Raw genomic sequence first — 21,035 nt, 5'->3', positions numbered from 1 at the left:
TCCACCTCAGTTCCACTTGCTGTCTCCACAGTGTCCCAAAGGGACAGGGCAGGAGGTGGGAGGGGTGCTTAGGTACTGGTGCCCATTCCAGCTGGGCCTTGCCTCCAGGGTAGGGCCTGAGAAAGCATGTTCAGGGACTACCATGAGGTGCTTTATGTTTTGGTGGGTGGGGTTTAAGCCTGTTCCAAACCCCAGTGAAACCACTTTTCAGAATAATCTACAGCTTATATGTACACCCACTCTCATGGCAGCAGCTCTTCATGGGCTTCACATTTCTGTGGTCCACCCAGGGACCCTGGGCTCAAAGCACTGGGCGAATCCTGGGGATCGCAGACCTCATCAAGACACCACTGTACTCATCCAGCTAAGAAGACCTGCTATGGGTTTGTCCTTTCCTCCAGGGAGAAACCTCCTGGCTGCAGTGAGGCCAGGATGAGACAAGTGGACTTGGCGAGGCCAAACAAGAGGAACTGGCCAGCTGCAGCCTGGGAGCAGGCATCAGCCTGGGCAGTTAGCATAAGCAGGCTGCCATCCAGGTCTTGGTGGGTCTGGCCCCAGACCAGGAGGAAGCACAGTGGCTCAAAGGTGGTATGGGTGAACCAGTGTGGACATAGCTGCAGGTGAACATCCCTGTACAGGGACAGTGACCAAGGGTGAGTGTGCCCATCAGGATGGAGGCTATTTGGGAAGATTTGTATGTTTTGAGTGATGAGTTACAGAGATGGGAGGATTCACTCCTGGAGCTGCTTAGGTAACCTGAAGTTAGGATCTGGCAGGGAACAAAGCTTCTTGTTTATTAAGCTTTGTAGATTTGATCCTGGAGAAGTGAGTGTTCTGAGACTCCCTGTTCCTGCAAGTCCCCCAGCGCAAATCTGCCAGTGCACTTTCACAGGCTGGCTAATGGGATGCTACACTCTGATCTGAGAACAATCTGCTAGATGGCAGGCGGATGCTGTCCATCTGCAGGTCGCACGCTGCACACACTGGTCCCCACACAGGGAAGGAGTACTGCAGACACACCAGGTTATTCCCCCAGAGGAGCCAGGTCAGGCGTCTCCCCTCGTCTCATATTTCCCTCAAATGAGCCCCAAGCAACAGCCCCTCCTGAATGGCCAGTGCTTCCTGCTCTTGCCAGTCTTTGCAGAGAGGTGTGGATCCTCCACAGGTGGTTTTCTGCTCAGCTGGAAGGGCTCCAGCTTGGAGCAAAGAGGCACAGCTTCTTGGAGAGACCAGGATTCCTGACACCTTTATGGACAACCCCATACTCATCCTGATCAGTCACCTAGAGGCCCATGGTGGTCACTTTCGAGTCCCAGCACCTTGCTGGGAACAGGGGAGCCATGAGCTACTTCCACAATTTCCCTGTGCCTTGGTTCCCATCAGCTCAGAGTTACAGGGAGCTGGATCACCAAGCTCCCCTGTATATCCACAAATGGGAGGTTCTTAGTTGAGTTACAGCTATGACATTAACCATTTGTGTGATATCACCAACACAGAATGTAGCTCCAAGGGGTCAGAGATGCAGTCTACCTCCAGGACAGCCCAGCGGCCACCAGAGCCAACACTGGTGTGCTTGCTTCTGGACAGGGGCCCTTCCTGGCACTCTGAAGTACAGCTGCACTGAAGCCAAAATTCAACCTAGGCAGGCCCAGCGGTGAGGGTTCTGGGCTCACTCTTGGCCTGGTAACGGAGAGCACAAGCTGCCTCTGAGGTGTGCGGTTTTTATGTGGGGGCAGGTGGGGGACTGCACCAGTGAAGGGGGAGTCAACTTCAAGACTAGGACAAGCCAAGGACAGGGGGCGGGATACCTTTTCGTGTTTCTGAGATTTTGAGAGGCCTGGGAAAGCCAGGCTCTGCCTCAAAGTGCCCCCTGATAATCACCCATCACCCTCCCCACCCTGCCCCACCTCCTCTCTGTCTCACACATGCGGGTTGTTGGAGGATTCCACTCCGACAGTCTTGGGAACAGGGCTTGGCTCCCACGGCCCCCTGCGCAAGCATCCTGGGCGTGGGGATGTTCAGAATGCCCATGGGCAAGAGGCAGGGTGGTGGGTGGCCATGCCTTTGGTGGGGGGCATGCTGACTGAGACCACTTAAGACCTAAAATGGTAAAAGCAACTGCAGATAACATGAACAGAGGAAACCACTCATCCTCAGACACCTCAACACATACAGAAAAGCATGTCCAGATCTGCTCACACAGCGGTCACATGTGCAAGGTTCCCTGACAGCCAGATAGCTGCGGCCACAGCTGCATCTGCATCCTCAGTTACACACACAGACGCGCCATTTTACACACACACGCGCGCGACAGGAGTGGCACATGTGTTACCTAGTCCCTGAGTCACCCACCTGGCCGCACCCCAGGGGATACACACACAGACGGGCCCTAGCACCCGGGGCTTGCGGCGGAGGCCTCTCCTCGGCGGCCGGCAGTGCGGGGCTACCCCGGCCGCACCTTGGGCTGTTGGCGACTGCGGGCTGGGGGTGGCAGGAAAGATGCGCACCGGCGCCACTCACCCCGGCGGTCAGCGGAAGGCCAGCAGAAATATCAGCACGACGTTGATGAGCACAAGCAGTGCCAGCACGGCGAAGACCACCACGCGCTGCGCGCCGGGGGGCAGATTGCAGCGCAGGAGGGCGCGCAGGACGCTCCCTGGCGGCGCGGGGCGGCGCCGGGACTGCGGGGCCCTAGCCATGGCGCCCGGCCTCTCGGCCCCGCGCGCCCCGAGATCCCGCCGCGATAGGGCGGCTGTGGGGCTGCCGGGGCGCCCGGAGTGGGGCGGAGCCGCCGCACTCTCCAGGGCCCGGCTTCTCGCTAGCCGCGCGCGCCGAGTTCCCCCCAGGTCCCAGCCCAGCCACCGGGCCACAGACGTGGGCGGGGCAGGGGGTGGGGCCGGGCGAGCCGGCGTGCTCCCAGCTCCGCCCGGAGCGCCTCCTCGCTGGTGGTCTCAGTGATCCGGGTTCCTAAACGGTCGGGCGCACATTAGACCAGGGTGGCGCTCGGGGCGCCGGAGGCCAAGGGTTCTGAGTCCTAACACCAAGGACTCTCTTTGACCCTGACTTCACAGACTAGTGAGTGCGGCTCTGAAAAGTCAGACAATTTGCTTTCAGAAGCTCGCCCAGGAATTTGAATTCTGGATAGACAGCATTCCATGCAGAGGTGCTCCAGGAAGGCCCTGACTCAGCTTACCGACCTTGCCTATCAGCGCAGCATTTTGTTCCTATGAGAAAGCATCTGGCTTCTTCAGCTGCCGACCCTCCTCCCCAGTTTCATTGAGGTGTAACTAGCAAAGATTGTGCATATTTAAGGCGCACGACTGGATATTAGACATACACTATAATATTACCCCCACAACCAAATTAACTACCATTTCCATCACCTCAAAGAGGTACCATTTTGTCTGTGTGGTGAGAACACTTAAGAGCTAATTACTTAGCAAATTTTAAGTACAATATTGTTAATTATACTCATCATGCTGTACATTAGATCCCCAGAACTTATTCATCTAGTATAATTAAAACTTTGTACTCATTGACCAACGTTTTCCCATTTCTTCCCCCGCCCCTCAGCCCTTAGCAACCATTCTACTCTGATTGTATGAGTTTGACTTTTAGATTACAGATATAAGTGAAATTATGCAGTATTTGTCTTTCCGTGTCACTTAGCATAGGGGTCATTCACATTGTTGCAAAGGGCAGGATTTCCTTCTTTTTTAAGGTTGAATAATATATATACCACATTTTTCTTCATCCATTCATCTGGATATTAAGTATAATACCTAATACTTAGGTATTAGATTTCCATGTCTTGACTATTGTGAATAATGCTGCAATGAACATGGGAGTGCAAATATCTCTTGAGAGATCCTGATTTCATTTCCTTTGGATATACATCCAGAAATGGGATTGTTGTATCATGTAATAGTTCTATTTTAAATTTTTTGAGGAATCTCCATACTGTTTTCCAAAGTAGCTGTACCAATTTACATTCCCATCATCAGTGTGTAAGGGTTTTCTAGTCTCCACCCTCACTAACACGATCTTTTGTCTTTAATAACAGCGATTCTAATTGTGAGGTGATACTTCATTATGGTTTTGATTTGCCTTTCCAATGTTGAATGACATTGAGTATTTTCTTTCAAGAAATGTCTATTCAGGTCCCTTTGCCCATTTTTAAATTGGGTTATTTGTTTTTGTTTGTTTTGCTATTAAGTTGTGAGTCCCTTAAGAGATTTTGCCTATTAACCCTTTATCAGATACATGGTTTACAAATATATTCCCCTACTCCATAGACTGCCTTTTCAGTCTGTTGATGATTTCCTTTTACTGTGCAAAAGCTTTCTAGTTTGATGCAATCCAATCCCACCTATTTTTGCTTTTGCTGCCTGTGTTTTTCAAATGTGTCATATCTAAAAATCATCACCCAGACCAATGCCAAGATTTCCCTTTGTTTTCTTCTAGGAGGTTAATGGTCTCAGGTCTTACATTTAAGTCATTAATCCATTTTTGAGTTGACTTTTGAGGGAACAATTTTATTCAGCAGCTTAAAAAAAAAACAACAAAAAACCCTATGTCCAGTACCTAGGGATTTCTATTGCCTCCCAGTCAGAGCCTGCAGTCTTAACCTTGAAGGGCTCAGAGCTCACATGCAAGCCTCTTGTTCCATCCACGTGAGGAGCTCTGTCACAGTCACTGTGCTCCTCCAATGGGTCAGAAGGCTGCAGCTGAGGGGGCCAAGAAAACTGAAGAGCATCTCAGATGTGGGCAGAAGTTTCCAGGCTCCATGCTCAGCTCTGTGGCTCCTGGAGTAGGAGGAACCCATGGTGGGATTATGTGCAGAGGCGGGGTGTTCCCTTGTGGGTGACTGTATGTTCAGGTTCCGTGTGTGTGCCAGCTCTATACGCATGTGAGAGATGAGGTTACCTGAAGACGTTACCATCCTGCTGAACAGTGCAGGTGAAATACCTGTAGGTGCGGCAGAGGAGGGTCAGGATATGTCCAGATGGGCTGTCTGCTCCCTGCAGATCTGAAGGTTTAGCCTGGCTCTACCTATCTGTCTAGTAGGGGAAAACAGTCTTCTGCTCCTGCCCAGTTCTTCAAAAAACTGGTTCAAGATTTTCTCTCTCAACCTCTTACAAGGATTGGAGGGGCTCCCTGCACCCCAAATCCCATGTCTCTGGTGGGGTATGGCTCAGACCTCTGACCTGGGTCATTTTACCCCTAGTGCCATCAGACACCCAGGAAAGAGGGCACAGATGGCTGTGTGTCTTCAGGCCACTGGTCAGGGCAGTGCTGACTGCTGTGGGTCTACAAGACCTACCTGGCATCAGGGGGCGTGCTTTAGGACTTCAGTCATGGCCCAGTTCTGGGATGAGGTTTCTCTTCCCTCTACAGCTGAGCAGCCCAGCAGAGTTTCAGTGGGAGAAGAACCTCTGGACTTGGGCCAGGACAGAGAACTGAGAGGTGGCCTCTGTCCAACCTTGGGCACCCAGGCTTCAGATTCTGGTGTCTGGGTACATGGCAGGAAAGACAATAGCAATAGGCTTTCAGTATTTCATGACCAAAAGCAAAGCCAAAAAAAGCTTGCAAGCAAAGGCCTAGGCCCCCGAGGGGTTCAGGCTCGAAGGATCCAAGCCAGGGAGAGGAAGGTAGGTGAGGAGGCAGCAGGGCCTGGCCCACCAGGGTGGTGGCGTGGATTGGTGTGCAGGTCTGTGAGCGGGCAGGACTGCTGTGGAGATAGGGGCAAGGCTTTGGGAGTTGAAGGAAGAGGCTGCCCTGGGCTGCTGGCCATGGACACTGACCAGCACTGGGCTCCTCCCTGGGGCTGGGGAGTGGGTGCAAGAACCATGTCAGGTCTGGGGACAGATATCCAGAGTCCCAGGCACTGGGGAAGACAGAAACTCCTGGAGAGAGGGGGGAAGACCCCCTCCATGGAGGGGTGGTCACAAGTCGGCCTTGCGTCCTGTTGTGTTCTCCAAATGCTCCGCCAATAAGTGCTAGGAGCAACAGGAAGCCACACTACCTTCTACCCTTGGTGACTCTGTGGCCCCGTGGGCCAGGCCAGTCCTGCTTCCTACCTGCTGTGCTGCTGTGTGTGTGAGGCAGTCACTCAGTTATGCCTGACTCTTTTCAACCTCAGGGACGGAGCCCATCAGGCTCCTCTGTCAATGGATTTTCCAGGCAAGAATACTGGAGTGGGTTGCGAGTTCCTTCTCCAGGGGATCTTCCCAATCCAGGGATCAAACCTGGGTCTCCCACATTGCAGGCAGATTCCTTACTGTCTGAGTCATCTCAGGGAAGCTGTGCTGGCTTACTTATTGGCAAAACTCCTTGAAAACGTTTTAAGCCCCAGGTTGGAGTACAAGCTTTATGTCTGTCTGCCCTCTAGTCTCGGTGTCATCTTCTCTCGGCAGGATGATCCACGAGCTGACCCCAGTTTACCTTGCCCTCCTGGACCAGGGCCATCAGAGCAGCTCCATACACAAGTGCTTAGAGGGGAGCCAGACACACAAAGGCACTTAGCTCCATGAAGGCAGTGGGCAGAGCTGGGGGCAAGCCCCCCTCCCCACGCATGCCATCCTGCAGTGCAGCTTGGCCTGGCCCAGAAGGGAGACACTGTTGTCTGCAGGGTAGTGAGTGGCCACCAGGAGATCCCAGGCCTCCTGGCTGGGAGCTGTGCCTACCATCCTCTGGTTCTATCTCACAACTTGATGTGGGGGTTAAAATGAAAAGGGAATCATGTCTTCCAAAGACATTGCCTACTTTCAGCCTTCAACTCTTCAGAAAAAAAAAAATCCCTGGGGTAAGAATGTCCTCAAGCCTGACCTCAGGGATGTCGCGGGCTCAGCAGGGCATGGCTGAAACCATAGAGGCAGGGAGAGAATGGAAGGAGGGTAAAAATTGGGCAGACGAGCAGGCCCAGGCCTGGGCCCGGTCACAGGCATCTGGAGGGGACAATGATGAGAGGGGACACTTCTGGGCCCTGACACTAACTCATCCTGCAGGAACTGGACCATCACGAGCTGTGAGGTGCAAGTTAGGTGCAGGAAATACAGGGAAAAGACACCGCTGTGCCCCCTTCTCCTTCCATTAGGGCACATGCAGTAAAAGCCAGGGACCTATACAGACGGGCGCTGTCTGCCCCAACCCCCGCCGTCAGCTCCCTGAAAGCAGGACTACATCCTGTGCACAGCTCTGTCCCAAGGCTGGGACACTGCCTGACACACACACAGTAAATGAGTGTCTCATGCATACCACACACAGGCGTACACTCCACATCCAGACCCTCACGTGGTCACACACACGCGCTCCTCACACACTCAGAACACAAAAGGGCTTCACTGTGCCCCTGTGATGTGCCTTCTTTTCAGCCCAGGTGGTTTCCATTTCCTCCTGCTTAGGAGACTGAGGAGTGATCGCTCCTTCTTAGGTCACCAGGAATAAGAAAGGGTCCCAATTTAGAGCATGACACTCATATGTTCTTAGAAAATACAAGTGATGTTATTTAGTATGGACTTTTCTCTGACACCTGTGGCTTCTGTTATTTCCAAGCCTGAAACCCACGCTGAGCCCCAGCAAGCCTTCTTGCCACACATGTGAGAGCCATGAGCATGAGAGGGGCCAGGGACGCAGAGGAGGACGCGCTGCCCTCACAAGTCTGGGTGAACCAGCCTGTCACTGGAGACTCAACTCTTACGTCTCTTTGGAGTTCCCAATAAGGTGAATCTCGTGAATGCTGCCAACAAATCATAACAAATACTGCCTTTCCTGAGTATCCAGTACACCTGGGCACAGTGATTCTGACATGCCACTGGGCACAGGTGCAACATCTACCCCACATCGAGGAAACAGAGGCTGAGATGGAATAACCTGCAGCAGCTCCTCCACTAGCCAGTGTCAGGAAGGGGGTCAGACCCATGCCCTGCTCTGCGCTGTGCTGCCTGCTTCAGGACGTTGTACATTGTGGTCTGGAAGTGCCAGTGGGTCTCATGGGGAGAGCATCTCAGTCTCTGCCCCGAGTCAGCTCACTGCGTCACCGGAGGGGCTCTGCAGCTGGCCCTGGCCCTCCTCTGCGGTGCGCTTTGCCATCCCCCTCCATCCCGGGGGCTCTCACAGGGTCCGGGGAAGACCAGAACCTTGGAAGCACTGAGGGTTCTAAACATAAACTCAACATCACCACCCTGTCCTCTCAGTAACCTCAAACACCAGGCAGGACCTTTGACCCAAACAGGAAACAAATTCTCTAAGCAGTCAAAATAGGTCCTATACAATTCATAGTCCTAATTGCCTTCATTTCTATCAAAACGTGGCCTCTCCTGCCCCACATCAGAGATTATTTGTTCTTCTGGAGCACTTCTGGCTCTTAGCTTTCCTCATCCAAAGCATCTGAGAGTGGACAATTTGTCAAGGGTCGAAAAGGCACATCCCCAACTAGCAGCACAACGTGACCGGCCAGATTCCACCATCAGGTAGGAGAAGGCTATAAAAAGCAGACAGGAAAGCTGTAACAAGGCTGCACTGATGGCCAATCAGATAACCCCACACCTTTTCAGAGTCCTGGAAAGCTTTACGTTACTGTTTCTTCCTCATTATCATCCTCATCATTGGAGACCAAGAACCTACCACATGCCACGTTACTCACGTTTGTTATTTCAGTCTGTCCTCCTGCAACCACATGGTCATCCTATTTTTCAGTTCAGTAAATCCGTGCTCACAGGGCTACCTGCTCAGATCTGTGTGTCTAGCCACTGCAGGGAGGAGTTCTGATCCAAGGGGTGGGAGGTTCTCCCCTGCCGTACACGGCCTCCCACCAGGGTTGGGCCCCAACACTGGGAAGGGCAGCTGAGTCATCAAGGAAAAGCAAGATATTTTCTGTGAATTGTGCTTAAGATGACATCATTTTGGAGCCCCTTCTACTCAAAACAGCTTATTAGAAGCACTTAAAGAAAGGCTTCAAATATTGGAAAAATCAATTTATTTGGATGCTTAATCCTTATGAATAATGGATTTTGAAGAAATCGTTACTTCATGGCTATTTTAAATCATGTAAGGGGCTAACCCCTGTCCTCCTTCCTCCCAAGCAGATCTCCCACTGAGGATGATATTACAGGGGTTATATCATAGGTGCTGGGGACAACACCTATATTCTGGATTCCCTGAAGGCCCCATAAAGGCAGAGAGGAGGGACCTCGGATTTGACAAGCTCTGCTCGTGGACACCACATTCCAAAGTGAGAGCCACAGGCTGAAACCGTGCCAAGTGCACACTGTGCCACTGTCATCTGTTTGGAACGCAGTCTGTGGCTGTCCGGGCCTGCATGAATGTGCTGAAGTTGCTCCCCTAGAAAGGCCATGCGTCCCAGCCCTGTCCACCCACGCAGCCCCGACTGTACCTCGTTGATGGCCAACTGCTCGCCGCCCCCTCCAGTGTGGCTGTAGTGGTGGCTGGAGCTGTGCACATCCTCATACAGGTCCTCCTCACTGCCCGCCTCATCTCCACGGAGGGCCGTGTCCAGAGCTCCATCAGGGAGGGCTGGAAGGAGAGAGAGAAGCTGCCAAAGAGGACTGAGGGAGGGGACACATGGAAAAGGAGACAGGTCTTTCAGGGATAAACAGTCCTTCTTTGAAAGGAGAGAGGGGCTCAGGGAACCAGATTCTCAAACCATTCTTGCTGCAAAAATATAATCTGGTTGAAAGAGTGCACTGGTTGACCTCACACCATCACTATACATCACCTACCATTCAGTCCCCACCAGTTCCATAAACAAGGACACACAGTTATATCCAGTGGCAAGACACCCAAGACCCCTCCAGTTGAATTAGATTCAAAATCACTTACCAATGTATCAGATATAGATGGTATACCTTACCATACTTTATACATGGTATAAAGCCCTTAAAAATGCTGCTGCTGCTGCCGCTAAGTTGCTTCAGTCGTGTCCGACTCTGTACGACCCCAGAGACGGCAGCCCACCAGGCTCCCCCGTCCCAGGAATTCTCCAGACAAGAACACTGGAGTGGGTTGCCATTTCCTTCTCCAATGCATGAAAGTGAAAAGTGAAAGGGAAGTCGCTCAGTCGTGTCCGACTCTTCGTGACCCCATGGACTGCAGCCTACCAGGCTCCTCCGTCCATGGGATTTTCCAGGCAAGAGTACTGCAGTTAAAAATGCTAATGCCTGATTATTAAATATATGTATCTCCAAAGAAATATACAGTATATAGATGCAAATATTGTTTGCAAATTAATAAATACATTTTTATCATCCTGATATTTATCATCCTGTTTAAGAAAATACAGACTCATAGAATTCAAATTCCTGCATATCCCACTTCAAGCCCACTCCCCACTGTCTCCTTTAGAGTTATCCAGTATTTCAAGCTTTTTATAAATTATACCCAGGCTGTCTTTGCTTTAGCAGGTATTTCTGTTGAGTTTTGCATGGTTTGACCTCATATAAAAGGAACCATCCAGTAGCTTTTCTTCTCTGATTGGCTTTTTTACCCAACAGCTCATGTAGCTGTGATTGATTCAGTCTCCCTGATGCACAGTCTTGATTTTGTGAATATCTTCAGTTTTGCAGTCAGGCTGCACTGCTGCAGAACAGCCAGTGTTTCCCAGTCTGTCGCTGGTACAAAGGATGGTGATGCAGACCCACATGCCTCCAGGGCACACGTCCCAGACTTTCTCCCAGTGTTTCCCAACTCTTTTTCAAGGGACTGTCCCCATCCAAAAAGCCTCTTATACATTGTTTTCCTATTCACCCCAATGAAAACTTAATACCACAAATATACTGTATATTTTAAACTTCTGTGGCTCTTTGGAGGATCACAAACTATTGTAATAGCTAAGATTTTCACCCCCCTTGGATGAAATCATTACCTGTGGTGTGAATTTATGCTCCTGGGTATAGACAGCTAGGGGTGACATCCCTAGGTCCTGGGTATACCACACTCTTCCCTAAACTATCCTACCAATTTAGACTTCAGGCAGTGCGTATGAATGCTCTCGCCACTCTACATCCTCCCAACTCTTGGGATGGGCATTGTCGGACATTTTCATTTTTGACAGGCTGATGGGTATGAGATGGGATCTTAATTTTTATTTAAAATTTTAATTAAAAAATTTTAAATTTTAAATTCTTGAATTTTAAGATCTTAAATTTTAATTTAAAATTCTCTGATTACTCATGAGTTGAATATCTATGTTTATGCATTATTTGTATTTCCTTTAATGTGAAGTGTCTGTCTGTTGTTTTATCTTTAATATAATCATTAATGTAAAAAATATATTTCTATGTGAGTCTAGTTTTATATACATATACTTTCCTCCCTCTATTCTGGATTCTAAATCTTTGTCACTTAACTGTGCTACAACTATCATTTTCCTGTTTGTAATGTCTTGTCTCTTTAAGGTATTTTTGATGAACAGAAGTTCTTAACTTAATTTATTTATTTACTTATTTTTTAGCCATGCCATATGGCTTGTGGGATCTTAGTTCCCCAATCAGGGATCCAACGTAGGCCCTCTGCAGTGAAAGCTCAGAGTCCTCACCACTGGACTTCCAGGGAATTCCCAAGGAGTTCTCAATTTTAATATAGACAAATTTGGCAACGTTATCATGTATAGTTTATATTTTTTCAGAATGTTTTTATCCCTAGTACATGGAAACACTATTGCTTATCTGTCTCCGGGGGCTCTGGGTCTTCGTTGCCGCGTGAGGGCTTCCCTCTCCAGTTGCGGTGCACATGCTCCTCACTGCGGTGGCTTCTCTTGTTGCAGAGCACAGGCTCTAGGGCGCACAAGCTTCAGTAGCTACATGACATGGGCTCAGCAGTTATGGCGCTCAGGCTGCAGAGCACAGGGCCCATGGGCTTAGTTGCCCCACGGCATGTGGAATCTTCCTGGACCAGGGATCGAACTTGTGCCACCTGCATTGGTAGGCGGGTTCTTAGCTACTGGACCATCAGGGAAATCGTACTTTATTTTTTGTGTGTTTAGGAAATTCTTTTCTACCTCAAGGTTATAAAGATATTCTCCTTTCATGTTTTGTATTTTTCTTTAGACATTTAGGCTTCCCAGGTGGCTCAGATGGTAAAGTGTCTGCCTGCAATGCGGGAGACTTGGGTTCGATCCCTGGGTCGGGAAAATCCCCTGGAGAAGGAAATGGCAACCTACTCCAATACTCTTGCCTGGAAAATTCCATGGACAGAGGAGCCTGGTAGGCTCCAGTCCATGGGGTCGCAAAGAGCCAGACACGACTGAGTGACTTCACTTTCACTTAAGACATTTAACTTTTTAACACACTTGGAAATGATTTTTGTGTTATTGTATGTGGCTGGAATCTGTAATACTGTGATTTATAAAAATAAATAGATGCTTGATGTTCAACCTGTTCCTGGCACAGAGCTCCTACAACCCTTGAAATGTCCTATATGTGACAAAGGTGTCTTATGTTATGTTAATGATGGGGTCCTGAACTGAACCGAGCAAACCCGGGTCTGTGCCTGGAGACCAAATGGTCTGAGCCCATCTTGGGAGCAGGAGCCTTTTACTGACATACACAGTCAGGAATCCCAAGGAACTCTCATAACTTGTATTTCATTTACATTTGAAAACTGTTTTATTATGGAAACTTTCAAATGTGTACAAAGGGAGACATGATAGTATAAGGAACCTTGTACACCCATCACCCAGATTCGATAATTCTCAACATGTGGGCAGTTTTGTTTCATCATCTGCATAGTTTCCTCACTAGATCCAAGACAAGACATAGTTTCATCTGTAAACACTATAATATATATTTCTAAACAAGATGAGGACTATTTTTTTTAACTACAATACATATCTAAAACAGACTATAGTCCATCCAAGGTTGTCTGTCATACCTTCTCTACAGCATGAAACAATCTTTTTATTTTGAAATAAATGTAAAGTATAGGGTGTTGAGACTCTAGCGCAGAGTGATCCTGTGTCCTCTTTACCCAGATTCCCCCAATGATTATATTTCATATGACTCCAGGAAACTGCCCTTGGTATAAGGCCTGTAAATTGTTCTATGTCATTTTATAGCTGTGTAGATTTGTGTAACAACCATAACAACCATTATATAAGCTTGGAAGGTTGACTTTTTTCACTCAGGCAAATGTCCTTGGGATTCATCCAAGTGGTTGCTTCTATTTTTACTTCATTCCTTTTTATTGCTTACTAGTACTCCACGCAATAGATGTAAAATTTGTTTAAACATTCACCCATTGAAAGACATCCAGGTAGTTTTCAATTTTCAGATTCAGTTCAGTTCAGTTACTCAGTCGTGTCCGACTCTTTGCGACCCCATGGACTGCAGCACTCCAGGCCTCCCTGTCCATCACCAATTCCCAAAGTTTACTCAAACTCATGTCCATTGAGTTGGTGATGCCATCCAGCCATCTCATCCTCTGTTGTCCCCTTCATCTCCCGCCTTCAATCTTTCCCAGCATCTGAGTCTTTTCAAATGAGTCAGTTCTTCACATCAGGTGGCCAAAGTATTGGAGCTTCACCTTCAGCATCATTCTCTCCAATGAACACCCAGGACTGATCTCCTTTAGGATGGACTGGTTGGATCTCCTTGCAGTCCAAGGGACTCTCAAGAGTCTTCTCCAACACCACAGTTCAAAAGCATCAATTCTTCGGCACTCAGCTTTCTGTATAGTCCAACTTTCACATCCATACATTTCAATTTTAGGCTCTTAAAAATAAAGCTACTGTGAACTCTCATGTACAGGTTTTGGGGTGGACATAAGTTTTCCTTTTTCTGAGATAAATGTGATTGCCCAGGAGTACAACTGCTGAGTCATACTAATGTAGGATATAGATGAGCTCCAGGTTAGATGTTACAACTGGTCTCCTGTTCACAGTTCATGAGAGATAAAAGTGGGCTTCAAGCTGGATACTAACTAACTGTTAGCATTTCTTGAGATAAGAGATAGGTGAGCTCCAATTAAGGCATTTACAATCAGCTTCCTATTTGCCCTCCGAAATGGAAGTAACAGAAACAGGGTAAATAGCCAGCGTTGGTCTCTTGCAAACACTTTAGTGTAATAGTCATAGCAACGACAAAGAGGGGAAAAACCCTATTTGAGTAAAAGATTAAGGGATCTCCACACCCTCTTCTCTTGGGACAAGGGAGAGACTACATGTACACAGAAAGGCTCCTAGTAGGTCAAAAGTGAAAATCGCTGGGTTGTGTCTGACTCTTTGCGACCCCATGGATTATACAGTCCGTGGAATTCTCCAGGCCAGAATACTGGAGTGGGTAGCCTTTCTCTTCTCCAGGGGATCTCCCCAACCCAGGGATTGAACCCAGGTCTCCCGCATTGCAGGTGGATTCTTTACCAACTGAGCTATCAGATTATGTGGGTCAAAAGTTAACAGATAATGCCAGGCCATAATGAATCTTGCTCCTCCCAGAAGACTTCAAGACCTATCTTGGCTGAGGGGGGTGTGCATACCCCGGGGGAGGGTGCCAGGGTAGGTCAGGTGTGGAAAAAGAATCCAGATAATTGGCCTGAAGGAAGACAACAACCAGGAAGAACTGGCCTATATAAATAACTTAACCACCTCTTTACTGCTCTCCTCATAAGCAGAGATGTCCACACTCTTTCTCTCTGGATGTGCATCTCTACATTGCTTCTGTCTTAACTAAAAATACAGAAGTTTCTGTGCTCTCCCACTTGTTGTGCTATGACTCTAATAATAAACTTTGTACCTGCATTTACAGTTTCTGCTTCCATGATAAATGCATTTTTCACTGCGGGCAAAGATCCAGGGAAAAATAGCTTCTACCTTCTAGCCTCTAGCCCTTGTTGGTCTGATGGCTAGGATTCCTGGTTCTCATCCAGGTTACCGAGCTTCAACTCCTGGGCAGGGAATAAAGATCTTGCTGCACAGCACCACTTGCTGCTGCATTGCTGATGTCAATAGAACAGTTGATTTGTTTTTTTAAAAGAAACTGTTGAACTATTTTCTAGAGTGATTGTACCATTTTACATTCCCACTACAATGGATGAAAGATCCAGTTTCTCAGCATCCTTACCAGCATTTGGTATTGTCTGTATTTTATACTTTAGACATTCAATATAATAATATTGCTTGTTGTTGTTCTGTCACTAAGTTGCATCATACTCTGCGACCACATGGACTGTAGCAAGCCAGGCTCCTCTGTCCTCCACTATCTCCCAGAGTTTGCTCACATTCATATTCATTGAGTTGGTGGTGCTATCTATCCATCTAAGTATATTGCATCTTGGTCTTTATTTGCATTTCCCAAAAGGCAGGTGGTGCTGAACATCTTTTCATGTACCTATTTGTCATTCACACATCTTTTCCAATGAAGTATTTCTTCATGTTTCTGCACATTTTCTATTTGTATTGTTTATTGTTTTATGTTGAGATTTGAAAGTTCTGTATATATTCTAGGGATGAGTCCTTTGTCAGACATATGGTTTGCAGGTATTTTCTCTCACTCAGTCTGTTGCTTTTCACCCTCTTAACAAGGATTTTTACAGAGCAAAAGTTTTAAATTTTGACAAAGTTCAATTTATCAATTTTTCCTTTTATGGGTGATACTCTTGGAGTCACATCTAAGAACTTCACCAAATCTTAGTTCCAAAAGATTTTCACTTATGTTTTATTCTAAAACCTTTATAGTTTTACCTTTTACACTTGAACCTATGATTCATTTTAGCTTTTTTTTTTTTTTTTGTATAAAATGTGAGATTTAGGTGAAATTTCATTTTTATTGCCTATGGATGTCCAACTGTTCCAGCACTATTTCTGAAAAAAAAATAAAATAAAATCTTTCCTCTACTGAATTGCTTCTGCACTTTTGTCAAAATTCTGTTAGCCAAGTGGGGATATTACTATCAATTTAAAAAAAATAAAAAGAATTATAAGATAATACTATCAACCGACAAATTAGATAAACTAGGCTATATGAGTAAATTCTTAGAAAAACACATTACTAAAATTGACTCAAGAAGAAATAGAAAATCTGAATAGACCTATAATTAGTAGGGAAATTGGATCACAAACTTCCCAACAGAAAAAAGCTCAAGATTTGACCGTTTCACTAGTGAATTCTACCAAACATTTAAACAACAATTAGTATTAATCTTTCTCAAACTCTTCTGAAAAAGGATTATATATTAAAAGAATTACGTATCTTGACCAATTGGGATTTATTTCTGGAAATTCAAGAATGGCTTAACATATTAAAATAATTCAATATAATATAAGACAATAATAGAATGAAGGGAAAAAAAAAAAACCCACATGGTCATCTCAATTGATGAGAGAGCACTGACAAAGTTCAATACTATTTCATGATCCTATTCAAAGCAGGATGGAAAGAGAAGGTCCCCAACATGATAAAGGCCATATGTGAAAAATCCACAGCTAACATCATGCTTAACAGTCAGAAAATGAAGGCTTTTCCTTAAGATCAGGAGCAAGACAAGGATGCCTGCTTTCACTGCTTATATTCAACACAGTGTTGGAAGCTGTGCCCAACTAGGCAAGAAAAAGAAATAAAAACCATCCAAATTGGAAATGACAAAGTAAAATTATTTATGTTCATAGATGATACAATCTTAAATATAGAAAATTCTAAAGATCCACATCAGATTTTAGAGCTAATATATAAATTCAACAATGTTGCAGGATATAAGTCAACACACAAAAATCAGTTTTATTTTTATATACTTGCAGTGAACAATTTGAAAAGAAAAAAATTTTTCAAATTTCACTATAGTAGCATTGAAAATAATAAAATACTTAGGAATAATTTTAACCAAGAAGGTAAAAGATTTGTACAATGAAAATTGTAACATTGCTGAAAACCATGAAAAGAAAATCTAAATAAATGGAAAGATATTCCATATTTATGGATTAAGAGATTTAATACTGTTAAGATGACAGTACTACTCAAAGCAATCTACAGATTCAAAGCAAACTGTAAAAAATCCTAATGGCATTTTTACAGAAGTAGAAAAACTCATTCCAAAATTCATATGGAATCTCAAGGGACCCTGAATAACCAAAAATATCTTGAAAAAATTAAGCTGGAGGGCTCACAATACTTGATTTCAAAACTTACTACAAAGATACAGTGATCCAACAGCGTGGTACTGGCATAAGGACAGACGTATATTCTATTGGTCTAACAGAATAGAATAGAGATCTCAGAAATAAACCATCACCTAAATGGTCAACTGATTTTCAACAAAGGTGCCAAGATAAGTCAGTGAGGAAAAAGACAGTCTTTTCAATAAATTGTTTTGGGAAACTGGATACACACATGCAAAATAATGAAGTTAGATCTTTATCTAACACCATATACAAAAATTAACTCAAAATGAATCAAAGACCTAAACATAAGAGCTAAAACTGTAAGACTGAAGAAGACAAAGGAAAAGTTTTATGACATTGGATGTGGAAATTATTTCTTGTATATGACACCAAAAGCACAGGGAACAACAACAAAAAATAGATAAACTGGACAACGTCAAAAATTTGAAGTTCTGTACAAGATAGGATACTTTTAAGAAAGTGAAAAGGTGGCCTATTGAATGGGAGAAAATATTTGCAAACTATCCATCTGATAAGGAAATAATATCCAGAAATACACAGAAGAACTCCTACAATTCAAGAACCACAACAGAAACAACAACAAACTGATTTAAAAATGGGCATTAAAAACAGCCATACCACTGTGAATGTACGTGCCTGATCTTATCTGATCTTGGAAAAATGGGCAAATATCTTGAGTAGACATTTCTTCAAAAAAGATACAGGGCAGTTGCTGTAGAAATGAGTTCAGCAGGTCCTCAAAAAAGCAAAACATAGAATTACCATATGATCTAGAAATCTCACCTCTAGGTACGTACCCAAAAGAATGAAAATCAGGGACTCAGATTCTAGTATACCAATGTTCATGGCAGCATTATTCATAATAGTCAAAAGGTGGGAACAACCCAAATGCCCATCAACAAATAAACGGATAAACAAAATGTGGTATTTACATATAATGAAATATTATTCAGCCATAAAAAGGAATGATGTTCTGATAATACTACAACATGGATGAACCTGGAAAATACTCTGTTAAGTGAAATCAGCCAGACACAAAAGGACACATATATGATCCCGTTTATATAAGGTACCTAGAACAGGCAAATTCTTAGCCACAGAAAATAGGTTAGTAGTTACCAGGGGCCAAAGGTAGGCGGGAACAGAGAGTTGCTTACAGAGTTGCTTTTGGTTACAGAGTGTCTATCTGGAGTGATGAAAAAATTTTGCAATATATAGTGATCATGGTTACACATATTGTGAAAATAATGCCACGTATTAAATGGCAAATTTTAAAATATATATGTATCACAATTTAAAAAAATAACTTATAGCAAAAAACCATTGAATTTTATACTTTACATGGATGAGTGGTATGGTATATGGCTTATATCTCAATAAAGCTGTTTTAAAAATTGGTCGGTTATTCTTGTTTGGCACTATTTCTGGATTCTCGATTCTGATCCATTAATTTACTTGTTTGTTCTCCAATATCACACAGTCTTATTTTCTGTAGTTGTATGTATAATAATTCTTGAAATCTAGTAGAGTGGTTCCTCTTACTTTATTCCTCTTTTTAGAACTATTTTAGCTATTTCTGTTCCTTTGCCTTTCTATACAAATATTAGAATAATCCTGTCTATATTTATTAAAAAATCTTGCTGGGATTTTGATAGAAACAGTTTACAAACCTCTGTATCAGTTTGGAGATGACTGGTTAGGAAGATCTCCTGGAGAAGGAAATAGCTGCCCCCTCTAGTATTTTTGCCTAGACAGTTCCATGGACAGAGGAACAGGGTTGGCTATACAGTCCATGGGGACATGACAGAGCGACTAGCAGTTTCATTTTCACTTTATTCTCTTGAATCCTCCAATCTGTGGAATCTCTCTCCATACTTAGATCTTCGATTTCTTTCAGTGCTGCATTATTTTAAAGCAAATCCTAGACACCATATAATTTAATCTGTAAATACTATAGTATACGTCTTAAAAGATACAAAGTTTGTTCCTCTCACTGCCACACCTTCTTCTAGGAGAATTTAAAAATCAATCATCCCTTTGAGGGAACAGAACAGATTCCTTGTAAGAGTTACAACTTTTCTTGGCTCTTTCTTAGCCAGTCCTAGCTGGAGTCTCAGCAGCTCACAAAATCATTGCTTATTTAGCAAGTTTGCAGCCTGAGAGAAAAAGAAAGCAGTTTCAACCTGAGTCTCCCCATGTTTTTATCATCATCTAATATCCAGCTTTCAGGATAGGGTCTGGGGCAAAGTGGGTGTTTGCGTGAAGAAAGAAAGGAGGCAGCTCACAGGGATACGAGTGGAGGCGGCGGTGGGAGGACCACCCCAGGACGGCAGTCAGGACACCCAGGCCCTGTGCTGGTCTACAAGCAGCCAGGGGACACAGACAGTCATCTGTCATGCATTCAAACTCCTTTTTTACAAGCAAGGCTTCATGGAAGGTTCATGTGCAGTTAATGTACATGAAGGCATTAAGAGGTGTCGCTTGTGCTCTGCAAGCATCTTTGGGTGAACAAATTAATGGCCAAAACACAAGTTGACTGTGGCATGGTCAACACAAAATCAGTCTTGATTTTGGATTTTTAATTTTTATGTAGGAAGACAGGCCAGCTGTCTGATCCATTATGGGATTCTAATACTTTAGAACATTTATACAGCAACACAGCTAAGAACACTGGTGTGCGTGTGTGTGCTCAGTTGCTCAGTCGTGCCTGACTCTGTGACCCTGTAGACTGTAGCACCCAAATAATCCTCTGTCTCCACTTATAAGGAAAAGCTGTGGTTCTTCCAAAGAGGGAAGTCTACTGTGTGCTGCCCTAGAGAAGAGTAGTTCTCAAAGTGGGTCCCAGAGCATCAGCATCCACTGGGAACTTGTCAGAGATACATTTTCTTGCCCTCCCCAGAAAGTTTGGATTGGGCCCCTGCAGGATCAACGCGTGCAGACTCAAACAGCGGTGAGAACTGTTCTCAGATAGTTCTTAACAAAGTGATTTACTATCTCTCAGGAAATTCTGCTCCAGCAAAGTCAGGGCAGACAGTCTTTGGGGTGGCTGCAAGGCCCCTTTAGGAAACCCTAAAGGCCCTGGCACACACTCTTATTAGAGTAGAAACAGGAATGCCAGAATGCTGGGAGTGTCTGAAGGGGTGTGGCAGCCTTCATGGCTCCCCCAGAACCCACTGGTTAGGGGCTTCCACTTATCACATCTTTGCCCTTGCTTGTCTCTGAATTCACTGAAAAGTGTTCGGTGCCAATGGTGTTTGTGTCGCCAGACACACAAGGGGTTCTGAGGACTTCATGTGCATAAGACAGACACACACCGTGCTCTCCTAGAGATCAGAGTCCAGCAGAAACAGGGGAGAAAGAGTGATGAAGTGATGAAGCAGCAAGCTCAGGAGCCCCTGCCCAAGTGTGGGAGGTCCTGGCCACCCTGTGTTGGGGGTGACCTGGGGGTGTGAGGGGCTGGGGAAGTGTGAAGAGTGTTCTAGGTGACAGGGACAACGTCAGGCCCCAGAATCAAGTGGGGGGTTGTTCTAGGACATGGAAGAGTTCCAGAATCCCAGGAACAGGGAAGGGAAGGGACAGCAGCAGGAGGATTGTTGGTGCAAGCAGTGTTGCTCTAGGCAGTCCCATGCTGATCAACAAGAGTAAATACTCATACTTCAGCATCTTGGGCTTCTCACCACATCCCAGTGACATGAACAAAGAAGGTTACACCGTCACCCAGTTCTGTACATGAGGAAGCTGCGGCTCAGGGAGGTAATGTTCCTTTCCCCAAATCACCCAGATCTCTGGGCTGTTTTCACCAGACTGAGTCTGTTTAAATCCTATATGAAGGGTTCCTGCAGATGGCGATTCAGACGAGGGTGGAAAAGTCTGTGTTTGCTGCTTAGGGAGCAAGCAGACCGGGATT

General features: G+C 45.5%; 1 protein-coding gene across 5 annotated transcripts in view; it reads right to left on the bottom strand.

Annotated features, from left to right (window-relative positions):
• Positions 1-21,035, bottom strand: part of ARHGEF4 (Rho guanine nucleotide exchange factor 4) — a 331,537-nt gene that overhangs the window by 11,024 nt on the left and 299,478 nt on the right. For 3 of the 5 annotated variants that reach the window (XM_059892236.1, NM_001192073.2, XM_059892237.1), the window contains one exon: positions 9,395-9,534. In XM_059892236.1, coding sequence (XP_059748219.1) covers positions 9,395-9,534 — 140 coding nt within the window. Of the gene's footprint in view, positions 1-2,352; positions 2,668-9,394; positions 9,535-21,035 lie in introns of those variants that run through there. The other 2 variants (XM_059892244.1, XM_059892240.1) reach the window with 2 other exon arrangements.

The sequence above is a fragment of the Bos taurus genome, chromosome 2 (genome assembly GCF_002263795.3).
Source record: "Bos taurus isolate L1 Dominette 01449 registration number 42190680 breed Hereford chromosome 2, ARS-UCD2.0, whole genome shotgun sequence".
NCBI classification, from domain to species: domain Eukaryota; kingdom Metazoa; phylum Chordata; class Mammalia; order Artiodactyla; family Bovidae; genus Bos; species Bos taurus.
The sequence above is the reverse complement of the archived record's forward strand: the minus strand, read 5'-3'. Positions and strand labels throughout refer to the sequence as shown.